Source organism: Capsella rubella, unplaced genomic scaffold (assembly GCF_000375325.1).
Source record: "Capsella rubella cultivar Monte Gargano unplaced genomic scaffold, Caprub1_0 scaffold_6, whole genome shotgun sequence".
In the NCBI taxonomy this organism is placed as follows: Eukaryota; Viridiplantae; Streptophyta; class Magnoliopsida; order Brassicales; family Brassicaceae; genus Capsella; species Capsella rubella.
The window spans coordinates 4,658,243-4,677,190 of NW_006238918.1; the positions used below are offsets into that span (position 1 = coordinate 4,658,243).

The following is an 18,948-nucleotide window of genomic DNA, read 5'->3' on the forward strand; positions in this document are numbered from 1 at the left end:
GTTTATACTACAAGATATTTATATTTCACATCCTCTCAAAAAAAGCCATTACACTAAATTATCCCTAAATTCATTAACTCGATTACCTCAATGTAAATGGATTAGTTTTGGTCAAAATGTTACAATTTATCATTTAACATATCTACACATTCGTTCAAAACATCTTATCAAATAAAACAGAGATATTATCAAGACTGATAATATTTATAATTCACATACAAATAATTAACCAACATTATTAATTCCACAAAATGTAATTTAATTAAATCAAAACATGAACCATTTGTTCTCAACAAAATTTCATAGTGACATTAGGTTTATATTAACTCCAATTAATCTCCATTTATAAACGTGTATAAATTAATTTTGCTGCCTCAACTCAAAAAATTAGACAAATCTCTTATCTATCCAAGTAAAATGTATATAATTTAACTTAGAAAGAAAAGAAAAAAAGACCGACAACGGCGATGGTGCCGGCAACGGAAAGTTTGGCACTTGTCACAGCACCACCAGTGGGTGATTCTGCACTGGGTCCGTCGCTTGGTCCATCAGCCGCAGTGCTATCAGGGGTGGGAGATGGTGGGGAAGAGACGGTAGGTGCCTCAGATTCACTAGGACTGGAAGCACTGTAGTCATCCTCTGGAACTGGTCCTTCGGCAGCAGGGGAAAATGTTTTAGGAGAAGAGGCTGAAGATGATTTGGGTGCGGCTGCCGGAGCCTTGGTTGGAGCTGCAGGAGCCTTAGTTGGGGCGGCTGGAGCTTTGGTTGGTGCAACTGTGGGTGACGGAGATTTTTTTGGGGAGGCTGAAGGAGCGTCAGCTGCAAAAACGGTGACGATGGTTAAAGCCAATAAGGCCAAAACAACAAACTGGCGTGCCATTTTTCTGTTTTTATTATTTTTTTTGGTTGAGATTAAAAGGAGGATATTCCAAAAGCTAAGCAGTATTTTTTATTTTATTTTTATTTTTGTTTTTTTATTTTACCGAGAAATACTGCAAAAGCTTTAGAATGTAGTAAAAACAAGACATCATGAAGTGAATTTATATGTTTTTGTAGATGAGAAAAATTAGGAAAATTGATGGAAATGAGAGAAAAGATGAATCTTATAATCTACTTTTAGAAAGTATATTTTTCAAATAAGGCTAAAATAGACCATTTTACGAGTATATAAAGCATTACTTGAAATAGAAACAGTTCCTATTTTTGAACTTTTTCAAAATACTTTTTTTATAAATACTAATATTAGTAGTAGCTGAGATTGAGAGATTGCCACTTCTGTTTGATTTTATTGCAGAAATTAGAATTAGAGATTCAAACAAAGCCCATATTAGAGCACAGAAGGGATTATATATAATACACAAGATACAACTGACACGAAGTCATTACCAAAGGCCCAAAACATAGAAACTCCTGCATGGTCCTGGGGAAGGGGTTTGGAAGACATTTTTGTTAATGTTCTGACAGAGTTGAAAAGTAAACAACATCTCTTTAATTCTATCTTTTTGTTTGTGTTATTTGCATCTGATATTATTGTCTTCATTGTTTGATGTGCAGTGCAGTATTTTTTTTCTTTTTTTTAAATGTTCGAAGCTTCTTGATGTTTCTCTACTCTAACCAGCAACCAAGGGCTTCATTTGAGTCCCACTCTACTCTAACCAGTAGTAACCAGAGCCTTAATTTGAGTCCCGTTTAAGCTTTAAGATTGAAGCTTCATCACTCAAGAAAAATCACACCCAAATAAACTACAAAACATCTCGTAGTCAAAAATAAAATAAAAAAAGGACATAAACATTAGAATCGAAATCAAGATCAAGATCAAATGTTCTTGTTCTGTAACATCTTATGTACGTGTGGTAGATTTCACCCGGTTTACTCGGACCGAACTCTATCCAATCTATCAACACTCTTCCTTGCTCTCTCAATCTGATGATGATTCTGATGATGATGGTGGTCAACGCTCTTCCTTGCCTTTTCATGGAAGTCTACGCTCCTCCTCGTCCGATCCAAGTGCTGTTCGAAAGTGATTCTCAGCTTACTCTTCTTGGACGGACCTTTTGGCGGTTTCTCTTTCTCCCTTCTATCAACGCTTTGCCTCGGCTTCTCTCTTCTATCTACGCTCTGCCTCGGCATTTCCGAATCGCTGCTGATGTTTTCAGACTGACCCGTGCTTGCCCTTGAGGACAGAGATCTCTCTACGGTGGTGATGAACTTCTTGAGGTGTTTAATGTATTCAGGATAGTGTTCTAGATCACAGTGGTTACCGCCTTCGAGCCAAAGCGGCTCATATTTCTCTTTAGAGAGTTCCCATAGTACTCTTCCATGGGACCAGTCAACAACTTCATCACAAGTTCCCTGCAACAAGAAGAACAGCCAGAGAGTTATATAGACACTCCGAAGCCAGAAAAAGAAAAAAACAGAGAGAAATGAATAAGAAACTCACGTGAATGACGAGAACCGGGCATTTCACAAGTGGGATTTTGTCTATATTCTGCAAAGATACATGAGTTTCCAACAGTGAAGTAGATAGAACAATGCTTAAAGATCAAAATGCTCCATCAAAGAATGATATATACATTACCTTGTAAATGTCAAACCAGTAAGTCTTCTTCACTTGATACATTACTCTAACACCTGAAAGAATGGGGCTATGGAGAACCACAGCTCTTAGTTGAGGCAATCGAGCAGCGAGATCTACCGTAGGTCCACTTCCCACGGACTGGCCATAAAGGATGATGTCTTCCTGTTTAGCTCCATAGGTTTCTTCAAGACATTTATAGACAGCTTCAATATCAGCATATGTATGGTGCTCACTCGGCTGCACTCACAAGAAAACAAGGTCCAGTTATATTTATATTTTACTAAAATTGTTAAAAGAATATATGTTTCCTTGTTGATTCTAAAGAGCAAACCTTTCCAGTAGATTGTCCATAGCCGGAGTAATCGTACCTGCAAATACCAAAGCAGAGAGGAAGCACCCTTAATAGAGCTGAATCAAGCTATGAAGCATCAAGGGTTTTGCAATGTTCATAAGCCTTTAAATGTCTCATAACCCCGAAAGAACAATCAAACAGTGAATCAGAAGAAACCAAAAAGGATTATGAATTCTCCAAATTGAAACATTAAGCCAGGTAAAGAAAATATCCAAAACCTTCTATTAAAGACACCATTAATACCAAAACCCACAACATGGGACCAGATAGAAAATTCCTAATAGCCATTAAAAAAAAAGTCTATGAATTTGATCATATCCAGATACAGACATCACAAAAACAGAACAAGATTTCAGACAAGAGGAGCTTCACCATCATCAGAGCTATATGGAGATTAGAAAGAGAAAAAAAAAAGAAAAAAAGCAAAAAAGAGTGAAAACTGAACATACCCCATGAGATTAACCTTAAGATGGATGCTCAATTCGATGAAGAGCTCATACATCTGTCCCAGATCGGCGGCGTTTCCATGGGAATAAAGCAGAGTAGAGGTAGCCATGGGGTGTCTGACGTACATAGCCACGATCTCTGTTCCTCTGCGTGTCGGAAGCTTAAGGATTTCGATGTTTTCACGGTGAGGGAATGTGTTCATCAGAAGAAGTCCGGTCAGTTCGTCATAGACCAGCTTGTAAGACGACGGACTCGGCGGGAAAAAAGCAAACTTCGCCGCAACTGATGACGTCACCCCTCCCATCTCTCTGTCTCTCTCTCTCTCTCGCTCGCTCACTCTCTCAGAACATTTGTGTAGCTGCTGAAAGATTTGAGATTGAAGCTTTTTTTTTGTTTTCTTTTCTCGGGAACGGAGAGAGAGAGAAAGAGAAAGAGAGGATTTAGGAAGAAAAAGTGGCACTTGAAATGGTAAAGGAAGAGAACGAACCAAAGATACTGTTTATTAAAGTTTGCAACTTTAGCTTCTTATTTTAAATGCTAATAATCTCGCTAATTCTAAGTACAGCAAAAAAAAACCCGATGATGATTACTTCCACTGTAAATTTTTGTTTTTCTCCAATCGGAACAATCAAGAGTTCCAAATAACATGGAATTGAATAGTTTATGGTGATATATATAGTAATTAGCATTGACATATTTAGCTAACACCCCCTCATAATATTCAGTATCTTAATCTAAATCCAAAGCATAAAAGAAATATATTAATAACAGAAATTTGCTAGAATAATATCGAAATTTACTCAAACTGAAAACGATAAAATCTTACGGGTTTCATTTTCATAGATAAATTTTAATGGTTAACTACGTATATCTACTTCATAACAAAAAAAAAAAAAAAAAAAAAAAAAAACTAGATATACTTATTTGTTCTCCAAAGTCATTTTTAATAAAGAGCATAAGAGATAGAAGATGTAACTCAGGTTAAGTCAAATAGATAGTTTTAATAATGTTACTTTGGGAGCTAGATAAAAAGGTGGGGTTTTAGAGTAATAATGTTAAGCTTTGGTGGAGTGATAAATCATAGGGTATGATTAAACGAACATGCGTATTTTATAGTTTGGAATGGCGGCCAAATATAAGAGTTAAACATGAAAGGCACAAATGACTTGTTGTATAATTGAATTTGGACAAGGAATAAATATCAACAACTAACGATAAAATATATATATAAGATGACAAAACAATGAATACTATTATTAATAAGCAAAAGACTATATTATAATTCTTTCTTTAAAAAAAAAAAGAAAAAGAAATGGGTATGTTGGTTTTGGTTCATGTTCAAATGTTCATGTTCATGGGGGTCCATGACAAAATGTAACAAGGGGAAAGCAAATATTGACGTGGTGGGTCTTCACTCACCCCTTTGTTTATTTTAATCTTATTTCTGATAGCTACTTCTTTATTTCCTTTAATTTGTTGTTGGAGCAGCAAGCAAAGAAAAAAATAAAATAAAAAGAGTTATTAGAACAAACTTTTTTTTCATTAACAATCGGAAAAAGACGACTGAGCATGTCCGTCCGTCCACAAAGGCATACACATATGCCCAAGTCTCCCTTCCATACGAGTCGACACCGACGACGCTTTTAATTAAGCCTCTGTAAAAACAATATTTTCATTATTCGAAACATATATCTCTATTATGTCTCTATTATAGGAAAAGAGAAGTACAAAAATATAAATGGGTCGAATCAATTAAAAAAATTTAACCCATAAACTTTAATTGAATACTAAAAAAAATGGATTATCCGGTGATATTGGATATATCCAGCGATTTATTACAATCATTAATGTTTTTACAAATTAAATATCTTTGCATATATGGAGGTTTATTTATACAAAATTTTCTCACTCAAAATATCCCTAGAAAAACGTGTTTAAGAACAAATATTACGAACATTTAAATAGTTTCCATAACAACCTTCAACTATATCCTAACTTATTGTAGGGGATTTCCTAATCAAATATTACGATTATCAATAGCAAACTTGACATCTGACTTAATAACATAAATATTACAATAATCAAATATTTAGATTTGATATGATTTACTTAATCTTTTCATCAAAAAACAATTTCATTTTTACCTTTTGACTTAATAACAATAATATTACATTGCATTTGTTATTTTATATAGATATAAAATCTATATGATATAATATATTTGTTAATTTTCTTTAATCACACACTACTTTTTGATATAACTTTTATCAAAAACTGATAAAACAACTAACTGCAACACCAACAATCAACTAATATTTTTGTTGAGGGGGACCTTATTATTTAACGTGGCAACAAGTGAACCTTATTTATTTTTCATTTTTTTGGACTCGGTGACAAGCGAAGATTATAAAACTAAACAGCCTTAAGCTTTTCAACTGATTAAAATTGTCAAATTCGTCACATCATTTGAACTAAATCAGTCATATATTATATATGTAATGTAAGAATGTGAATTTATTCTTTCGGCAAATTCGTGAGAATGTGTAAAATATATACCAACAAACTTATTGCATGAGGTCCCAAATTGCATGCACGTGCGTCAATCGATCATCATTTAGTTTCTTACGTTCCTCTTTTTTTACTTTTTTTTTTTTTCTTCTTTCCCTTTCTCCATTCTCAATTATGCTGTCTGATGGACTTAATTGTACAGACGACACATTTTTCTGGTTTCCTATATTTACAAAAGTGTACTTCATGTTTTGTTTCTATCACTCTGTTAATTTACTAGGTAACCATCCGGAAAAAAGTAGAATTTCCTATTATAAAGTAAAAAGATATCCCCTATATATTAAGTTTGAACTCAGTAAATATATGAGAAGCACATAACATAACATAATCAAAGGGCATAATTATGAAGATTACATAGAATCCTATAATTAATGTATATTAGAGCAATATATCACATAATTAATTTCATTAATATTTAATGGTGCCACAAGTCAACAAAAGTTTTTAATAAATTCCATATTGCCATATCATTGCATTCCAATTGTGTAGTCTGATAAATTTGAAAATTATGTGAATCTATAGATATTTGTTTCCTTGGATACAATTTACTTTCTTTCTGTCAACATTCAACACTATAAACTATTGATTTTCTCAAAGTCTGAACAAAAAAAAAAGGATTTAATTGATCTATTTTAATTTTTAGTGCAATAGACCTACTACATATACAATTTCTTTGCTTATTTGTGTGTGTGTGTTTATAAATATGTGTAGACCAAGAAGAAAACATTATAACTAAGAGATACACAATTATCAAAAGAGGATCTTCGTCTCTAATTCGGAAGACAATGCTGGTCTTATCTATCTTCTTTTCATTGGGATTTCTCTTTGTCTCTATTCTGATTCATTACATATCATCAAAATTTAAGGAAAATGATACAAAAGATCACTATTCTTCGCTACATGGTAGCATGGGATGGCCTTTCATTGGGGAAACTCTTTCTTTCTTCAAACCTCATAGATCAGACTCCATTGGGACATTCTTGCAAAAACATGTTTCACGGTACGTAATATATATCTACCTAAACTGAAGATGATCATTTTTAAAAAAAAATATAATTGTGAATGTTTTTTTCTTTTTTTTTTTGTGATGAAGGTATGGAAAAGTGTTCAAGTCAAATTTATGTGGGGGAAAAGCCATAGTATCATGTGACCAAGAACTCAACATGTTCGTACTTCAAAACGAAGGCAAGTTATTTGCAGCGGATTATCCAAAAGCGATGCATGACATTCTCGGCGAGTGCTCCCTCCTATCAGCCACTGGAGATTTTCACAGGAAGCTTAAAAATGTGATTATCAGCTTCATCAATCTCACAAAGTCGAAACCCGAGTTTCTTCACTGCGCAGAGAACATCTCTATCTCGATGATAGGTTCATGGAAAAGTCGCGGAGTAGTCGAATTCCATAAAGAAGTTAAAATGGTAATTTACTGATCATCAACGAAGTGAATCCTTATCAACCTAGTTATAATACATCTTGTTCTAGTTTTGATATTTTGTTGGTTGTGGTTGAATCATACAGTTTACTATAAGTGTTATGGTAAACCAACTCTTGAGCATCAGGCCAGATGACCCAGCAAGGCTCTATGTATTGCAAGATTTTTTATCTTATATGAAAGGATTTATCTCGTTACCAATACCTCTTCCAGGAACGGCTTATACAAACGCTATTAAGGTTATATCCAATCACGATACATTGAAGAAATTTATAATTTTTCTTCTGATATATTTAAGAAGATACTAGTAGCCATTTTATAATAAAAGAAACACTTAAATTCTAGGATTTTGCATAAATTTTTTATATGCCTGCAGGCTAGGAAGAGATTGTCGGCGAGGGTTATGAGGATGATAAAAGAAAGAGAGCGTGAAGAAGAAGAAGAGATGAAGAAGGGGATAAGAGAAGAAGATTTTCTAGATGTGATAATTTCAAATGAAGATATAAACTACGATGAGAAAGTGGGCATTGTGTTGGACATTTTGCTTGGAGGCTTTGAAACAAGTGCTACTCTTCTTTCCTTAGTCGTCTATTTCCTTGCTAAATCTCCAAGTCTTCTTCACCAACTCAAAGTATTATTCTCACTCTCGGCTTCCTTTTCAATATATTTTTGTGCATGTACGGAGAAACATATATATATTACTACATATATATATATATATATGATCTTTATATACGTGAAAATGTTACAGGAAGAACATGAAGCCATTAGAGCCAAGAAAGGAGATGGAGAACTTTTGAATTTGGAAGATTATCAGAAGATGGAATTCACACAATGTGTATGCATGGTTCATAAAACGATCATTTTACATTCGAATCTATTTTCTTAGACGTACATATATAATTGGGTTCGAATTTGTAGGTGATATTGGAGGCGCTACGATGTGGAAATATCGTCAAGATGTTACATAGAAAAGCCACTCACAGTATCAAATTCAAAGGTTAGTTTTGATTCATATCGTCATTCTTTGAATATTTGTAATATCTAATTAAAGTCTAAACTTAAATGAAATATTGTTTTCTTTTAATATGCTTGATATTGCAGAATATGTGATTCCAAAGGGATGGAAGGTGTTTCCTATACTCACAGCAGTACATCTTGATCCATCTCTTCATGAAAACCCTTTTGAATTTAATCCCATGAGATGGACCGTAAGTAAATTATTCAAATTATATGATAAGCAAGGAAAGTGAAATGTAGAGCTAATTAATTAATTTGTTTTGTTTTTAAATGAAATAATTATAATTAGGATAAGGCGAAGACGAACAAGAAAACGATGGCGTTTGGAGGAGGAGTAAGGGCATGTCCTGGTGGTGAACTTGGCAAACTCCAAGTTATTTTATTCCTTCATCATCTTGTCCTCTCTTATAGGTTTAAGTCTGATCCCTTTTAATCACTCTCTTTTGTTGACTAGTTAATTGATGGACTCTGCATTAGTTATCCGACTTATTTAATCACATTTTAACCTTTGGGTTTAGACTTTAACTGTTAGTTTGATTTTTCTTTTAAAAACGTTTTCTTAATGTTTTCAGTTGATTATTCTACTGATACGAAAATCTGCTTGGAAAGATGTGTGTGTGTGTGTGTTTATCGTGGAATTAAAGTTGGGGATTGATGTTAATAATGTTGAATGTATACATTATACGAATTGGTTTAACCAGTCTGTTTGACTATATGTTTTATAAATGGTAGGTGGAAAATAAAGTCTGATGAAATGCCAATAGCGCATCCTTACGTGGAGTTTAAGAGAGGCATGCTTTTGGAGATCGAGCCAACAACAAGTTAAATCCAAATCATTCTTATAGAAGAATATTATTAATTAGTTGCTTTAATATAAGTAAGGATATCCAATACTATGAAATGTTTATTTAAACTTTAAATAACTCCAATGTCCATTACCATCTCTCTAGTCATAGAGTTATATGTGTTGGGGTTTTGATATAAAATAAGTATTTTGCATTTGGATATGGTTTTCTAAGTATTTTGTTTGTCACGTTAATCGTCTTTGCTCAACATTTTACTTAAACTGTGAACATGTCAAATCTAACACGATACCTTCCTATATATATATGTAGGTATAAAACATTCAATCCTATCAATTGTATGATCCGGATCAAGACTCTAGAGTTAAAACAAGTGTGAATTTTAAGTACTAACCATTATATCGTATTTTTTATTTCCTTTGCAAAGAAATTACAAATCAGACACATAGCCACATATGTAACTAGAAAGAGAAAAAAAAACCCACAGAAACTATACTAGTTGATGTATTTTCATCTGGCTTTACATAAGAACTCTAGGAAAAGATAATTTAGAGGGCAAGTTACCATTTTGGCCTTGAAAAGATTTGTCGAAAACATACTTAGCGTTAAGAGAAGAAGGATTAACTTGCATGAAGAGGTAATTACCAGCAAAGAGATCACCAAAGTGTGATTGACTCTCCTTCAACCTCTTTAGTATCTTCAAGATTCCAAGCTTAACCCTACTCGCTTTCTTCCTCACAAATCCCCTTAGTCTCCGGATTTTTACTCTTACCCTAATCCTCCTTCTTCCTCCCAACGACACCACTCTCCTGAACCTGCATGCATATATATAAATTACAAAGTCTCGTTTAGAAAAGATACTTCATGATGATATAAAAAAAGCTGTTGTAATGAAAATGATTTTTGTGTAGAGATAAAAATCAAAACCTGTAAGAATATAGTGACGATCTTCTTGTTGTTTGGCCGAAGACATCATCTTCTAGAGAAAGCCTCTTGTAAGGTATATTGGTGATTTTAGGAGAGGAAGCCATGGGAAAATAATGGATTAGAATAAAATGATTTTTGAGTTATTTTTTTTTTTGTTCAAGAGATTTCTTTGAGAATTGTATATCATCATCATCATCAATGAATCGATATGAGTTGTCATTATAGTTGATGTTTCAATGTGTATGGTTGGTGGGTCGATTTAATTTGAAGTAGTTAGGTGCGTGTACGTGAATTTAATGCGATCCCTCAAATTTTTAATTGAGCAAAGCTTTATATATACCCTTAAAATTCAAGTTATGCCCTGCAATAAATGGTTTTATAGTGTTAAGAAAGTAATGTAATGTGTGAGCAGTGAGAAGATATATAGTTGTTCATTGAAACAAATAGAATATAGGCACTTGACGAATTTGGTACCGTCATCCTATAGATGTGATATAATCTACCATATAATGTATGTCTGAAATAGTATTGTCTAAAAAGCCATTTACATTAAGAGGGTAAGTTGGATTTGCATGTAAGTCCCATATTATTCTTCTTTGTTACTGAAGTATGACAAGCGTACGAGGTTGGTTCAGTTGGTTGGTTTGATAATTGATTGATTATATACTATATAGCTAGCACAGCATGTGATTCGTTGTATCAGCTAACACGGAGGTTCATTATATGAAAGAAAAAAGTTAGGTGTTAGTGTCTGTCTATTACACCCACATCTCTTATGATTTCCGGAATTTTCAAATAACCAATAAAAGAATAAAAAATAGAGAAGGCATGGACACATGAATAACAACATTTTTTACTCCAACCAAAGAAAGTCAAAGATTTTGAGACAAGATCAAGTTAGGAATGTGAATCAACGGACAAACATTTTTTTTTTTTACACAAAGATTCCGATCTTTCTCGGAGAAATTTCAGTGATTAGACCAAACTAGATTCCCAAAAGCATTCGTAATAAGATGAACAAGAGAGAAGGGTCGTCGCTATTGGTCTACTTGTTTAGTAGAGCTTTATTCTTGTCTGGATTGGTGCACGGCAAATCGGACACATTTGAAGATCTGGTCCACACTCGCAACAAGTCTTGTTTCAAAACAGAAACGATATTAGTTTTAAACGATGAGTAGAGGAAGATGGAGAGTGTGTTTGTTGGATTTACCTGATGGCCACAACCAAAGGCCATGTCTTTCGGGTTGCTCAGACAAATCGGACATAGCTGTTCAAAAGTTCAGTAACATGAAGTTTCAAACAACATTTTCAGACTGATTTCAAAATATCTTTCAGATTATAGAGTACCTGGTTATCCGAGGCAGAATTTGTAGCGGTTGGGGCGGGACTAGACCTTACTTGATAGCTTTCAGTTGGATGAGGAGGAACACTCGGTTTGAAACTTGGAGGACGATAAGCCTTTGGACTGTTGTAGGACGATGATCCCCCATGCATTGGAGGCGGAAGAGGAAATCTTTCTGGGATATTCCCATTTCTTCTTCTGCAGAAAAGGTTGAAAGGCAAGAAAAAGTTGAGATCTTTGGGGTAAAAATTGAAGCCAACTTGATAAAAGATTATGTTTGGGCATTTACCCTAAAAGGTTAAGTTCTAGTGTCGCCTTGTATTGTTGAGGAATCTCCATGAGAGCAGAAAGGGCAAACTCTGTTTCCTTCAAGGACTGAGCTTTGTTCTTTGACATGATCTCTGTGAAGTTCACGAACTAGAAACAGAAAGTCAGCTCAAAACACCAAAGTTTGATGTCATTTTCTAAAAAGAAACTTACTTGGAAGTTATCAAAGGCTCGGGATGGGATATTATCGTCAAATTCCCTCATCATGTCCCAAGGTCCATCCCCGACCCCGACTAAGACGATTGACAGAGGAAGCTTACTATCATCAAAAGAAAAAAAACAATATCATAAAAACCAGCCACAAAAGAGATATAATTTCAGTGGAGAAACCAACTTCAAAAAATTGGACAATAGTCCAACCTTGCTTGCACAATCGCATCTACTGTCTTCTGTTCTTGCGGACTTAACTGTCCATTTTCAGTGTCAACACTTCTTGTAACCTGAAACGGTATAATGAGGTTTCTTCTCTTGACACAAAAACAATGGTTCATACTGGAATTTATTTGTACCTGCCCATCAGCTATTATCACTAGGACGTGATATTGCCCACCACTCTGCTCAACAATGGTCATGGCCATGTCGATGATCGGAGCAAATGAGGTTGGCCCTGAGAAGTATTCAACAATACGTTAATACCTAAGCTAGATATTCATGATAATGCGGCCAATTAAGGGAAAGAAACAAACCTGCGAGTTTAAGTTGAGGCACGATCTCTTTATACCGAGCAAGGACTTCCTCAAATCCATTACAGAATCTATCCTCTGAATTGAAACTGAACACGTCTTGGTCATGTGTTGATGCATCTCCAAAACCATAACAAGGAATCAAGTTGTCCTCGTCAAAGGCGGCTAAGGTTCTTCCTATGATAGTAATCGCTTGTTCGTAAGGATTGGGACTACTGCCTATGAAGTGTAAGCTTTTCCTATTGAAGGACCTGGCCCCTATTATCAAATAACATCAAAGTGCTTTTGAGTCTGAAATCATTCGATGCATTACACCAAAGACAGGATCTTGAATCTCACTAACCTGTCCATTCGTTGCTCTTGGTGAAATCCATACCAACGATGAGATTTGAAGATTCTAGACCCGCACGTGCAAGAGCCTCCGTCACCTAGATGAAACAGAACATAAATGTGAAGCTTTTTCTGTCGAACCCATCAGAATCTACAGCTACCAAGTTTTAACATCAACAAAAAAAACACACTAGTTATCGCTAGAAACTAAGTAGAGACTCAGCTCACCTGCTCCAAAGAAGAGTAATCATCAGAAATTCTAGAGTACTTGCGCTCCAACCTCTTCTTATTATCACTACCATAACTTTGAGAAGGCGGTGCAGAATAAGGCTGAGTATTATATAAAGGTGAAGGAGGTTGCGTATACTCAGGAGGTGATGGAGCATATGAAGGTTGAGGAGGATAGTTATAGCTGTCTGCACCATACTGAGGATAGCTTTGTTGAGAAGCCCATGAAGATGAAGAGGGTGATGCTGATGCTGATGAAGCTGAAGCTGACCTAAACGATGACTGTCTCCAGTTTTCTTTAGAATTCCCTGTCCCCATCAAACTTAAGAAAAAAAAAAAAAGCTAAAACCTTTCTGATTCAAAATCAAAACCCTCTCAAGGTCAATTCAAGTATGTACCTGCAAACAAAAAAAGATATGGCATTTAAGATACATTCATGAAACCCAGAAACAAAAAATAAAAAATGCAGAAACATATGTTAAAATCGTGACACAAGCTCGCTGGAAAGATGCAATTACAATTTACCTAATCCGTCAAAAAGGGTGATAGCGTTATCTTTGACAGATGTTGAATTATCTCACCGCTTACGAAATGACTTTTTTTAATTTCTGTAGGTTGGTAGTGGTCTTTATAGAAAAGAAAAGAGAGATTCAATCACGTCACGTAATTTTCCTCGAAGGCGATTTTAGTGACTTCTAGATTAAGATTTAAAAGTCACAATTTACGATTTAACCTACTGCAACACTCAATCCCAGAATTAGTTAAAATACTAACTAGTTCCTAACAAATCTAATGAGCTTTCGATTTCAAATTTCCCGAATAGAAACGAAACATTCTCTGATTCATCAAACGAAAGCGTAACCCGAAATCGAAAACATAAATTTCGAGACTGAATCTCCCGACATTCACCAGAAAAATGTTCTACCTTTGAAACTTACTTAAGAGAATGGCGAATCAGAGAAGTGTTTGAGAGAGTGAAGGAGGGCTTCTTCAATGGCGGATCGAATATGCTACAGAGTTGGCCTTTAAAGTTGTGTTCCCCCTTTTGTTAGAAAGCAATTTCACTTTTCTTCTGTTGTTGTTGTTTGGTTTGCTTCTATCAAATCATTACGAGAGAGGAGAGACTAATCACTTTGTTTTTTAAAAAGATAAAAAAAAAGTGTTTAGCACGCTAATGGTGGAAACTTCTTCTAATTTCACCCCACTTGTTATTCTCTCTTCCAACAATTGACCCTATCAAATTATTATTGATATCCAAAAGTCATAAATTGGAATCAATTGACAATTTCTTTGAAATTCTTAAATTGACATTTTCTTAAATTTATAAATAGTCAATACATAAAACTAAATTATATTTATAAATCTCTAGATAGATAGATAATGTACTTTTTTTTTCTTTTCAAAGTTTTAATCTAGAGAATTGCATTAGTAATTTCCCCATTTATACTCATTTAATTTGTAACTTTGTATGTAGAGTGTAACTTCTATATATTAATATAATTTACTCGGGTTTAATTAATTTATAAATAATAAAATATTATATTATTAATTGAATAATTTCTAAATTTTTTAATTAGGAAAATTCTCAATTGAAAGTTTAACAAGTGATTATATCATATAAAAAAGACAGCCAAACACAAAATTCTTCTTTTGTATGATTTGGGCAAATAACTAATAGTAGTATGATGCATAATGCAATAAAATAATTTCCTTGGGGGAAAAATGGATGGTTATGAGAAGTTTCCTCTCCCACGTGCCAATCCTATCTTCAATATTTTTTCCTTAGTCGTGCTGTTAAAAAGAAAAAATGTCAATGTTCCTTTTAACTTACATGCTTTTTCCTTTTTCGTTATAAACTCTATAGGTACTGTTGAATATTCCTTTTAGAATTAAAAAAATATTGATTTTTTTCTGACTTTTTAATTTCATCCATTCGTCTCTTTGTTTTTGTTCTCGGGTCAGAGCTGTTAAATCATGCATTCGTGCTTATAATTTGATTAACTAAGTTGCCCTAATTTTTAGTATATCAGTTTTGCTTCCTTTGGTGAGCAGACACAACACGTGAAACTTAAATGGACTTACGTTAAAGTATAAAAACTTCGTACCCGTGATTTATGCAACTCTCTTTTTTTCTTGTTTTATTGGACCGTTCCTTCAAGGAGCAAACAAGAGAAGTACGTGGACTGCACTTTCAAACCAAAATATAATTATAACATTTTCGAATCTAGTGGAGTAGTACACTAGATTAACAAATTAATGTTTTTTTTTTTTAATAGGCATTATATAAGTGTAAAGATCGTTACTAATGATACGACACTAACACAAACCACTTAGCTATATCAAGGTTGAATACAAATGTGCTTATGTAAAGCAGATTTACTTAACCTAGTAAGTAGTAACTAATACGGTTCTCTTTGTTATTCTATTTAACTGAAACTTGAAAGTACGTGAAAATATATAAATGTGACAAGATTACGTTACAAACTCCAAGATGGGGGAAAAGTATATATGTTGTATGTATATAATAAAAGCCCAATACACGACAAAAGATATAAAGCCTGCGTTTGGCACATGGAGGCTCGATATAAGCCCATTAAGTTTTATCCGCGTCTTTTAGTGAAGAACATAGAAACATTCGTAGTCCTTGTCACATGGGATCGCGTCTCCCGGAAAATATTCCCTAGCAAATAAAATTCGACACTGGTCATATTCGTCGTCGCGGGAATCTACTGTCGCTCACACTATCCACTCTTCCACCGGCAGCTAGATTTCCGGGTCCTCAGTCTCGGGTCAGATCTAGATCCGGATCCGGAGACTCTTAGTATGAAGCACTTCAGAACCGAGCGAGTCCGTGCGACTCCGAAGCTCTTCACCTACGTTCTCGTCGGCTTCATTGCTCTACTCGGCTTGACTTGCCTCTACTATGGCTCTTCCTTCGCTCCCGGATCCAGAAAGTCCGATGAGTTCGATGGATCTGATAACCGCGCTCGCACCGGATCCATGAGGAGTCGAGCTGGTGTGGTTGCCGTGAGCCATGTCGAAGTTCCTAAAAGCGTTCCGGTTCGTGATTCGAGCTCTATTCGTGTTCTTTGATACAAAAATTGAATAGTGATTTCTAGATTCGTGTTTTGTGCTGATTAACTCGTTTCTTTTCGTATTTACTCTGTCGATATTGTTGATTTACGTAGTGGAGGAGTGATCATTGTTGATTTTGTGAGTTTAGTTTGAATTAAGGTTTCTCTTGTAGTAGCTCTGCTCATTACTCTCTTGTTTTTATCATTAAACCACAGATATGTGATTCGAGACACTCGGAGCTTATACCGTGTTTAGATAGAAATCTTCATTACCAGTTGAAATTGAAACTCAATTTAACATTAATGGAGCACTATGAGCACCATTGCCCTCCACCAGAACGGCGTTTCAATTGCCTTGTTCCGCCTCCTACGGGTTATAAGGTATCTTGGACTTCTGTCTCTTTCTCTTGTACTACAGAATTTGAGCATTCTTGTATCTGTGTTATGGCTCTGGTTTTGGTGGTTGATGATGCGGATGTTGTTTATGGATTTTTCAGATCCCGTTAAGGTGGCCTGTCAGTAGAGACGAGGTGTGGAAGGCGAATATCCCGCATACTCACCTTGCGCAAGAGAAATCTGATCAGAATTGGATGGTTGTTAATGGGGATAAGATCAATTTTCCTGGTGGAGGGACACATTTCCACAATGGAGCTGACAAATACATAGTTTCTCTTGCTCAGGTACAGTGATCATCGTTTATGTACTTCTTCGCTTTATTGAATCCTAAGCGTAGGGCCTATCCTTTAAAACCACTGCGCCTCTTTCGCTTTATTTGTTGTCACCAATATTACTTTAGCCAGTGAACGTTTATGGGTAAAAGGGTGTATCACTATGCAGTTGAAACCATTTGACCAAAAGATGTATGGGAGTGTCTAGATTTACCAATTAACAGGAGGTTTTTTTGGCTCTTCTTTTCTTTTCTTTTCTCAAGTTCTTTCAGATGACCAAAAAAATCTGATTCTTGCTTTAGATGCTGAAATTCCCTGGCGACAAACTCAACAATGCGGGAAGCATTAGGAATGTTCTTGATGTTGGTTGTGGGGTAGCTAGCTTTGGAGCTTATCTTCTGTCACATGACATCATAGCTATGTCCCTTGCTCCTAATGATGTTCACCAGAACCAGATCCAGTTTGCTCTAGAAAGAGGGATTCCATCAACACTTGGTGTTCTTGGGACTAAGCGGCTTCCATACCCAAGCAGATCATTTGAACTTGCACACTGCTCTAGATGTCGGATAGATTGGCTTCAAAGAGATGGGATCTTGTTACTGGAACTTGATAGGTTGCTCAGACCTGGTGGCTACTTTGTATACTCATCGCCTGAAGCTTATGCGCACGACTCAGAAAATAGAAAGATTGGGAATGCGATGCATGATCTCTTCAGGAGAATGTGTTGGAAGGTCGTGGCTAAAAGAGACCAATCTGTTATATGGGGAAAACCGATATCCAACAGCTGTTACTTGAAAAGGGAACCGGGTGTCCAGCCTCCGCTTTGTCCTTCTGGTGATGACCCAGATGCAACTTGGAACGTCTCAATGAAGGCTTGCATATCACCTTACTCAGTGAGTAAGTATATGCCTCTTTCACTAACTTATTTATTTAGGAATGTTATCCAAAAACTATATAGTATATACTGTGTATGAAAAATGAACACTAATACTTGTACATAGTCTTAGTATTAAGGATCATTAAGGTTGTTATCCATTTCATATTTGTTATATTTACCCAGGGATGCATAAAGAAAGATGGAGTGGACTCGTTCCCTGGCCACGGAGGCTTACAGCTCCTCCACCACGTCTTGAAGAAGTTGGTGTCACTCCCGAGAAATTCCGTGAAGATACGGTAATTCTTCACTCCCTACATCGAATGCTCTCTGTAGTAATCCAGATCCTGAGAACTTCGATCGCTATGCCTGTCTATGTCCAAACACTTCTTTATTGCTCACTAAAGTGGGTGCGAGTGTAGGAAACATGGCGTCTCAGAGTGATAGAATACTGGAAACTGTTGAAACCAATGGTGCAAAAGAACTCCATAAGAAACGTGATGGACATGAGCTCAAACCTTGGCGGTTTCGCAGCTGCTCTAAATGATAAAGATGTATGGGTAATGAATGTCATGCCTGTTCAATCCTCCCCAAGAATGAAGATCATCTACGACCGTGGCCTTATCGGAGCCACTCATGATTGGTATGTACATGACTTGATCTCGAAACATTGTGCGTAATCCTATCATGCTAAATGAGTTTTCTTTGCAGGTGTGAAGCCTTCGACACATACCCACGAACATTTGATATTATCCATGCATGGAACACATTTACGGAAACTCAAACACGTGGATGCAGCATTGAAGATCTGCTCATTGAGATGGATCGGATACTACGCCCAGAAGGATTTGTCATAATCCGTGACACATCAGACAATATTAGCTACATCAAGAAGTACCTGACATTGTTGAAATGGGATAAATGGTTCACAGAGACGACTCCAAAAGGTGATTCTCTATCAACCAAAGAAGAGAGAGTTTTGATCGCCAGAAAGAAACTTTGGAGTGTGCCCGCTATTTCAGAGTCGTGAAATCTATTAAGCAACAGGTGAATGAAGGAGTTTTACAGCATCAGAGGCATAGCTGAAGAAGATTCTCAGCGTTTAGGGTTATTTATCAGTAAGAGAAGTGGAGAAGTGTAAATTACACCGACTTTTATACATAGTTGTCATGCATTTGTTGTAGGAACCTGCAAAATCTTCTTATTTGCGATTTTCCCATGTCCAATTATAAATTTAAACTGTTTTCGCCGGGAAAAAAGAAATTTGCTTCGTGAGTGTAACGGATTGAAAAGTA

General features: G+C 35.5%; 6 protein-coding genes across 8 annotated transcripts; 2 read left to right on the plus strand and 4 right to left on the minus strand.

The window, feature by feature from the left end:
• Nucleotides 1-211: 211 nt before the first annotated feature.
• LOC17882332 (classical arabinogalactan protein 6) lies at nucleotides 212-1,037 on the minus strand. Its single transcript, XM_006289194.2, has one exon. The coding sequence runs from the start codon at nucleotides 878-880 to the stop codon at nucleotides 434-436; it is 447 nt and encodes a 148-aa protein (XP_006289256.1). The 5' UTR covers nucleotides 881-1,037; the 3' UTR covers nucleotides 212-433.
• Nucleotides 1,038-1,688: 651 nt separating this feature from the next.
• LOC17883113 (protein ABHD17B) lies at nucleotides 1,689-3,855 on the minus strand. Its single transcript, XM_006287925.2, has 5 exons — nucleotides 3,380-3,855; nucleotides 2,910-2,946; nucleotides 2,579-2,815; nucleotides 2,441-2,488; nucleotides 1,689-2,352 (listed from the first exon to the last, which is right to left on the minus strand). Exons 1-5 carry the CDS (start codon nucleotides 3,679-3,681, stop codon nucleotides 1,870-1,872), a joined length of 1,107 nt encoding a protein of 368 aa, XP_006287987.1. The 5' UTR covers nucleotides 3,682-3,855; the 3' UTR covers nucleotides 1,689-1,869.
• Nucleotides 3,856-6,719: 2,864 nt separating this feature from the next.
• Nucleotides 6,720-9,332, plus strand: LOC17882948 (cytochrome P450 724B1). The gene is made up of 9 exons (XM_006289364.2): nucleotides 6,720-6,945; nucleotides 7,039-7,363; nucleotides 7,464-7,616; nucleotides 7,754-8,008; nucleotides 8,129-8,215; nucleotides 8,299-8,377; nucleotides 8,482-8,588; nucleotides 8,687-8,808; nucleotides 9,130-9,332. Exons 1-9 carry the CDS (start codon nucleotides 6,731-6,733, stop codon nucleotides 9,221-9,223), a joined length of 1,437 nt encoding a protein of 478 aa, XP_006289426.2. The 5' UTR covers nucleotides 6,720-6,730; the 3' UTR covers nucleotides 9,224-9,332.
• Nucleotides 9,333-9,564: 232 nt separating this feature from the next.
• On the minus strand, nucleotides 9,565-10,310 carry LOC17881587. Its single transcript, XM_006286541.2, has 2 exons — nucleotides 10,128-10,310; nucleotides 9,565-10,015 (listed from the first exon to the last, which is right to left on the minus strand). The coding sequence occupies exons 1-2, from the start codon at nucleotides 10,229-10,231 to the stop codon at nucleotides 9,721-9,723; spliced, it is 399 nt and encodes a 132-aa protein (XP_006286603.1). The 5' UTR covers nucleotides 10,232-10,310; the 3' UTR covers nucleotides 9,565-9,720.
• A 646-nt stretch (nucleotides 10,311-10,956) lies between these two features.
• Nucleotides 10,957-14,156, minus strand: LOC17882572 (E3 ubiquitin-protein ligase RGLG2). Of its 3 annotated transcripts, none has more exons than XM_023781441.1 (11): nucleotides 13,976-14,156; nucleotides 13,038-13,435; nucleotides 12,823-12,907; nucleotides 12,483-12,737; nucleotides 12,306-12,403; nucleotides 12,157-12,236; nucleotides 11,950-12,055; nucleotides 11,759-11,886; nucleotides 11,475-11,667; nucleotides 11,338-11,394; nucleotides 10,957-11,261 (listed from the first exon to the last, which is right to left on the minus strand). In XM_023781441.1, the coding sequence occupies exons 2-11, from the start codon at nucleotides 13,353-13,355 to the stop codon at nucleotides 11,181-11,183; spliced, it is 1,401 nt and encodes a 466-aa protein (XP_023637209.1). In that variant the 5' UTR covers nucleotides 13,356-13,435; nucleotides 13,976-14,156; the 3' UTR covers nucleotides 10,957-11,180. The 3 variants fall into 3 exon arrangements, with proteins under 3 accessions (XP_023637209.1, XP_023637210.1, XP_006287684.1); XM_023781442.1 differs by lacking the exon at nucleotides 13,976-14,156 and adding an exon at nucleotides 13,563-13,647; XM_006287622.2 differs by lacking the exon at nucleotides 13,976-14,156 and adding an exon at nucleotides 13,563-13,641 and having other exon boundaries at nucleotides 13,038-13,359.
• A 1,599-nt stretch (nucleotides 14,157-15,755) lies between these two features.
• LOC17883551 (probable methyltransferase PMT9) lies at nucleotides 15,756-18,900 on the plus strand. The gene is made up of 7 exons (XM_006287248.2): nucleotides 15,756-16,097; nucleotides 16,328-16,492; nucleotides 16,609-16,791; nucleotides 17,082-17,676; nucleotides 17,840-17,952; nucleotides 18,076-18,296; nucleotides 18,365-18,900. The coding sequence occupies exons 1-7, from the start codon at nucleotides 15,861-15,863 to the stop codon at nucleotides 18,681-18,683; spliced, it is 1,833 nt and encodes a 610-aa protein (XP_006287310.1). The 5' UTR covers nucleotides 15,756-15,860; the 3' UTR covers nucleotides 18,684-18,900.
• The last annotated feature ends 48 nt before the right edge of the window (nucleotides 18,901-18,948 follow it).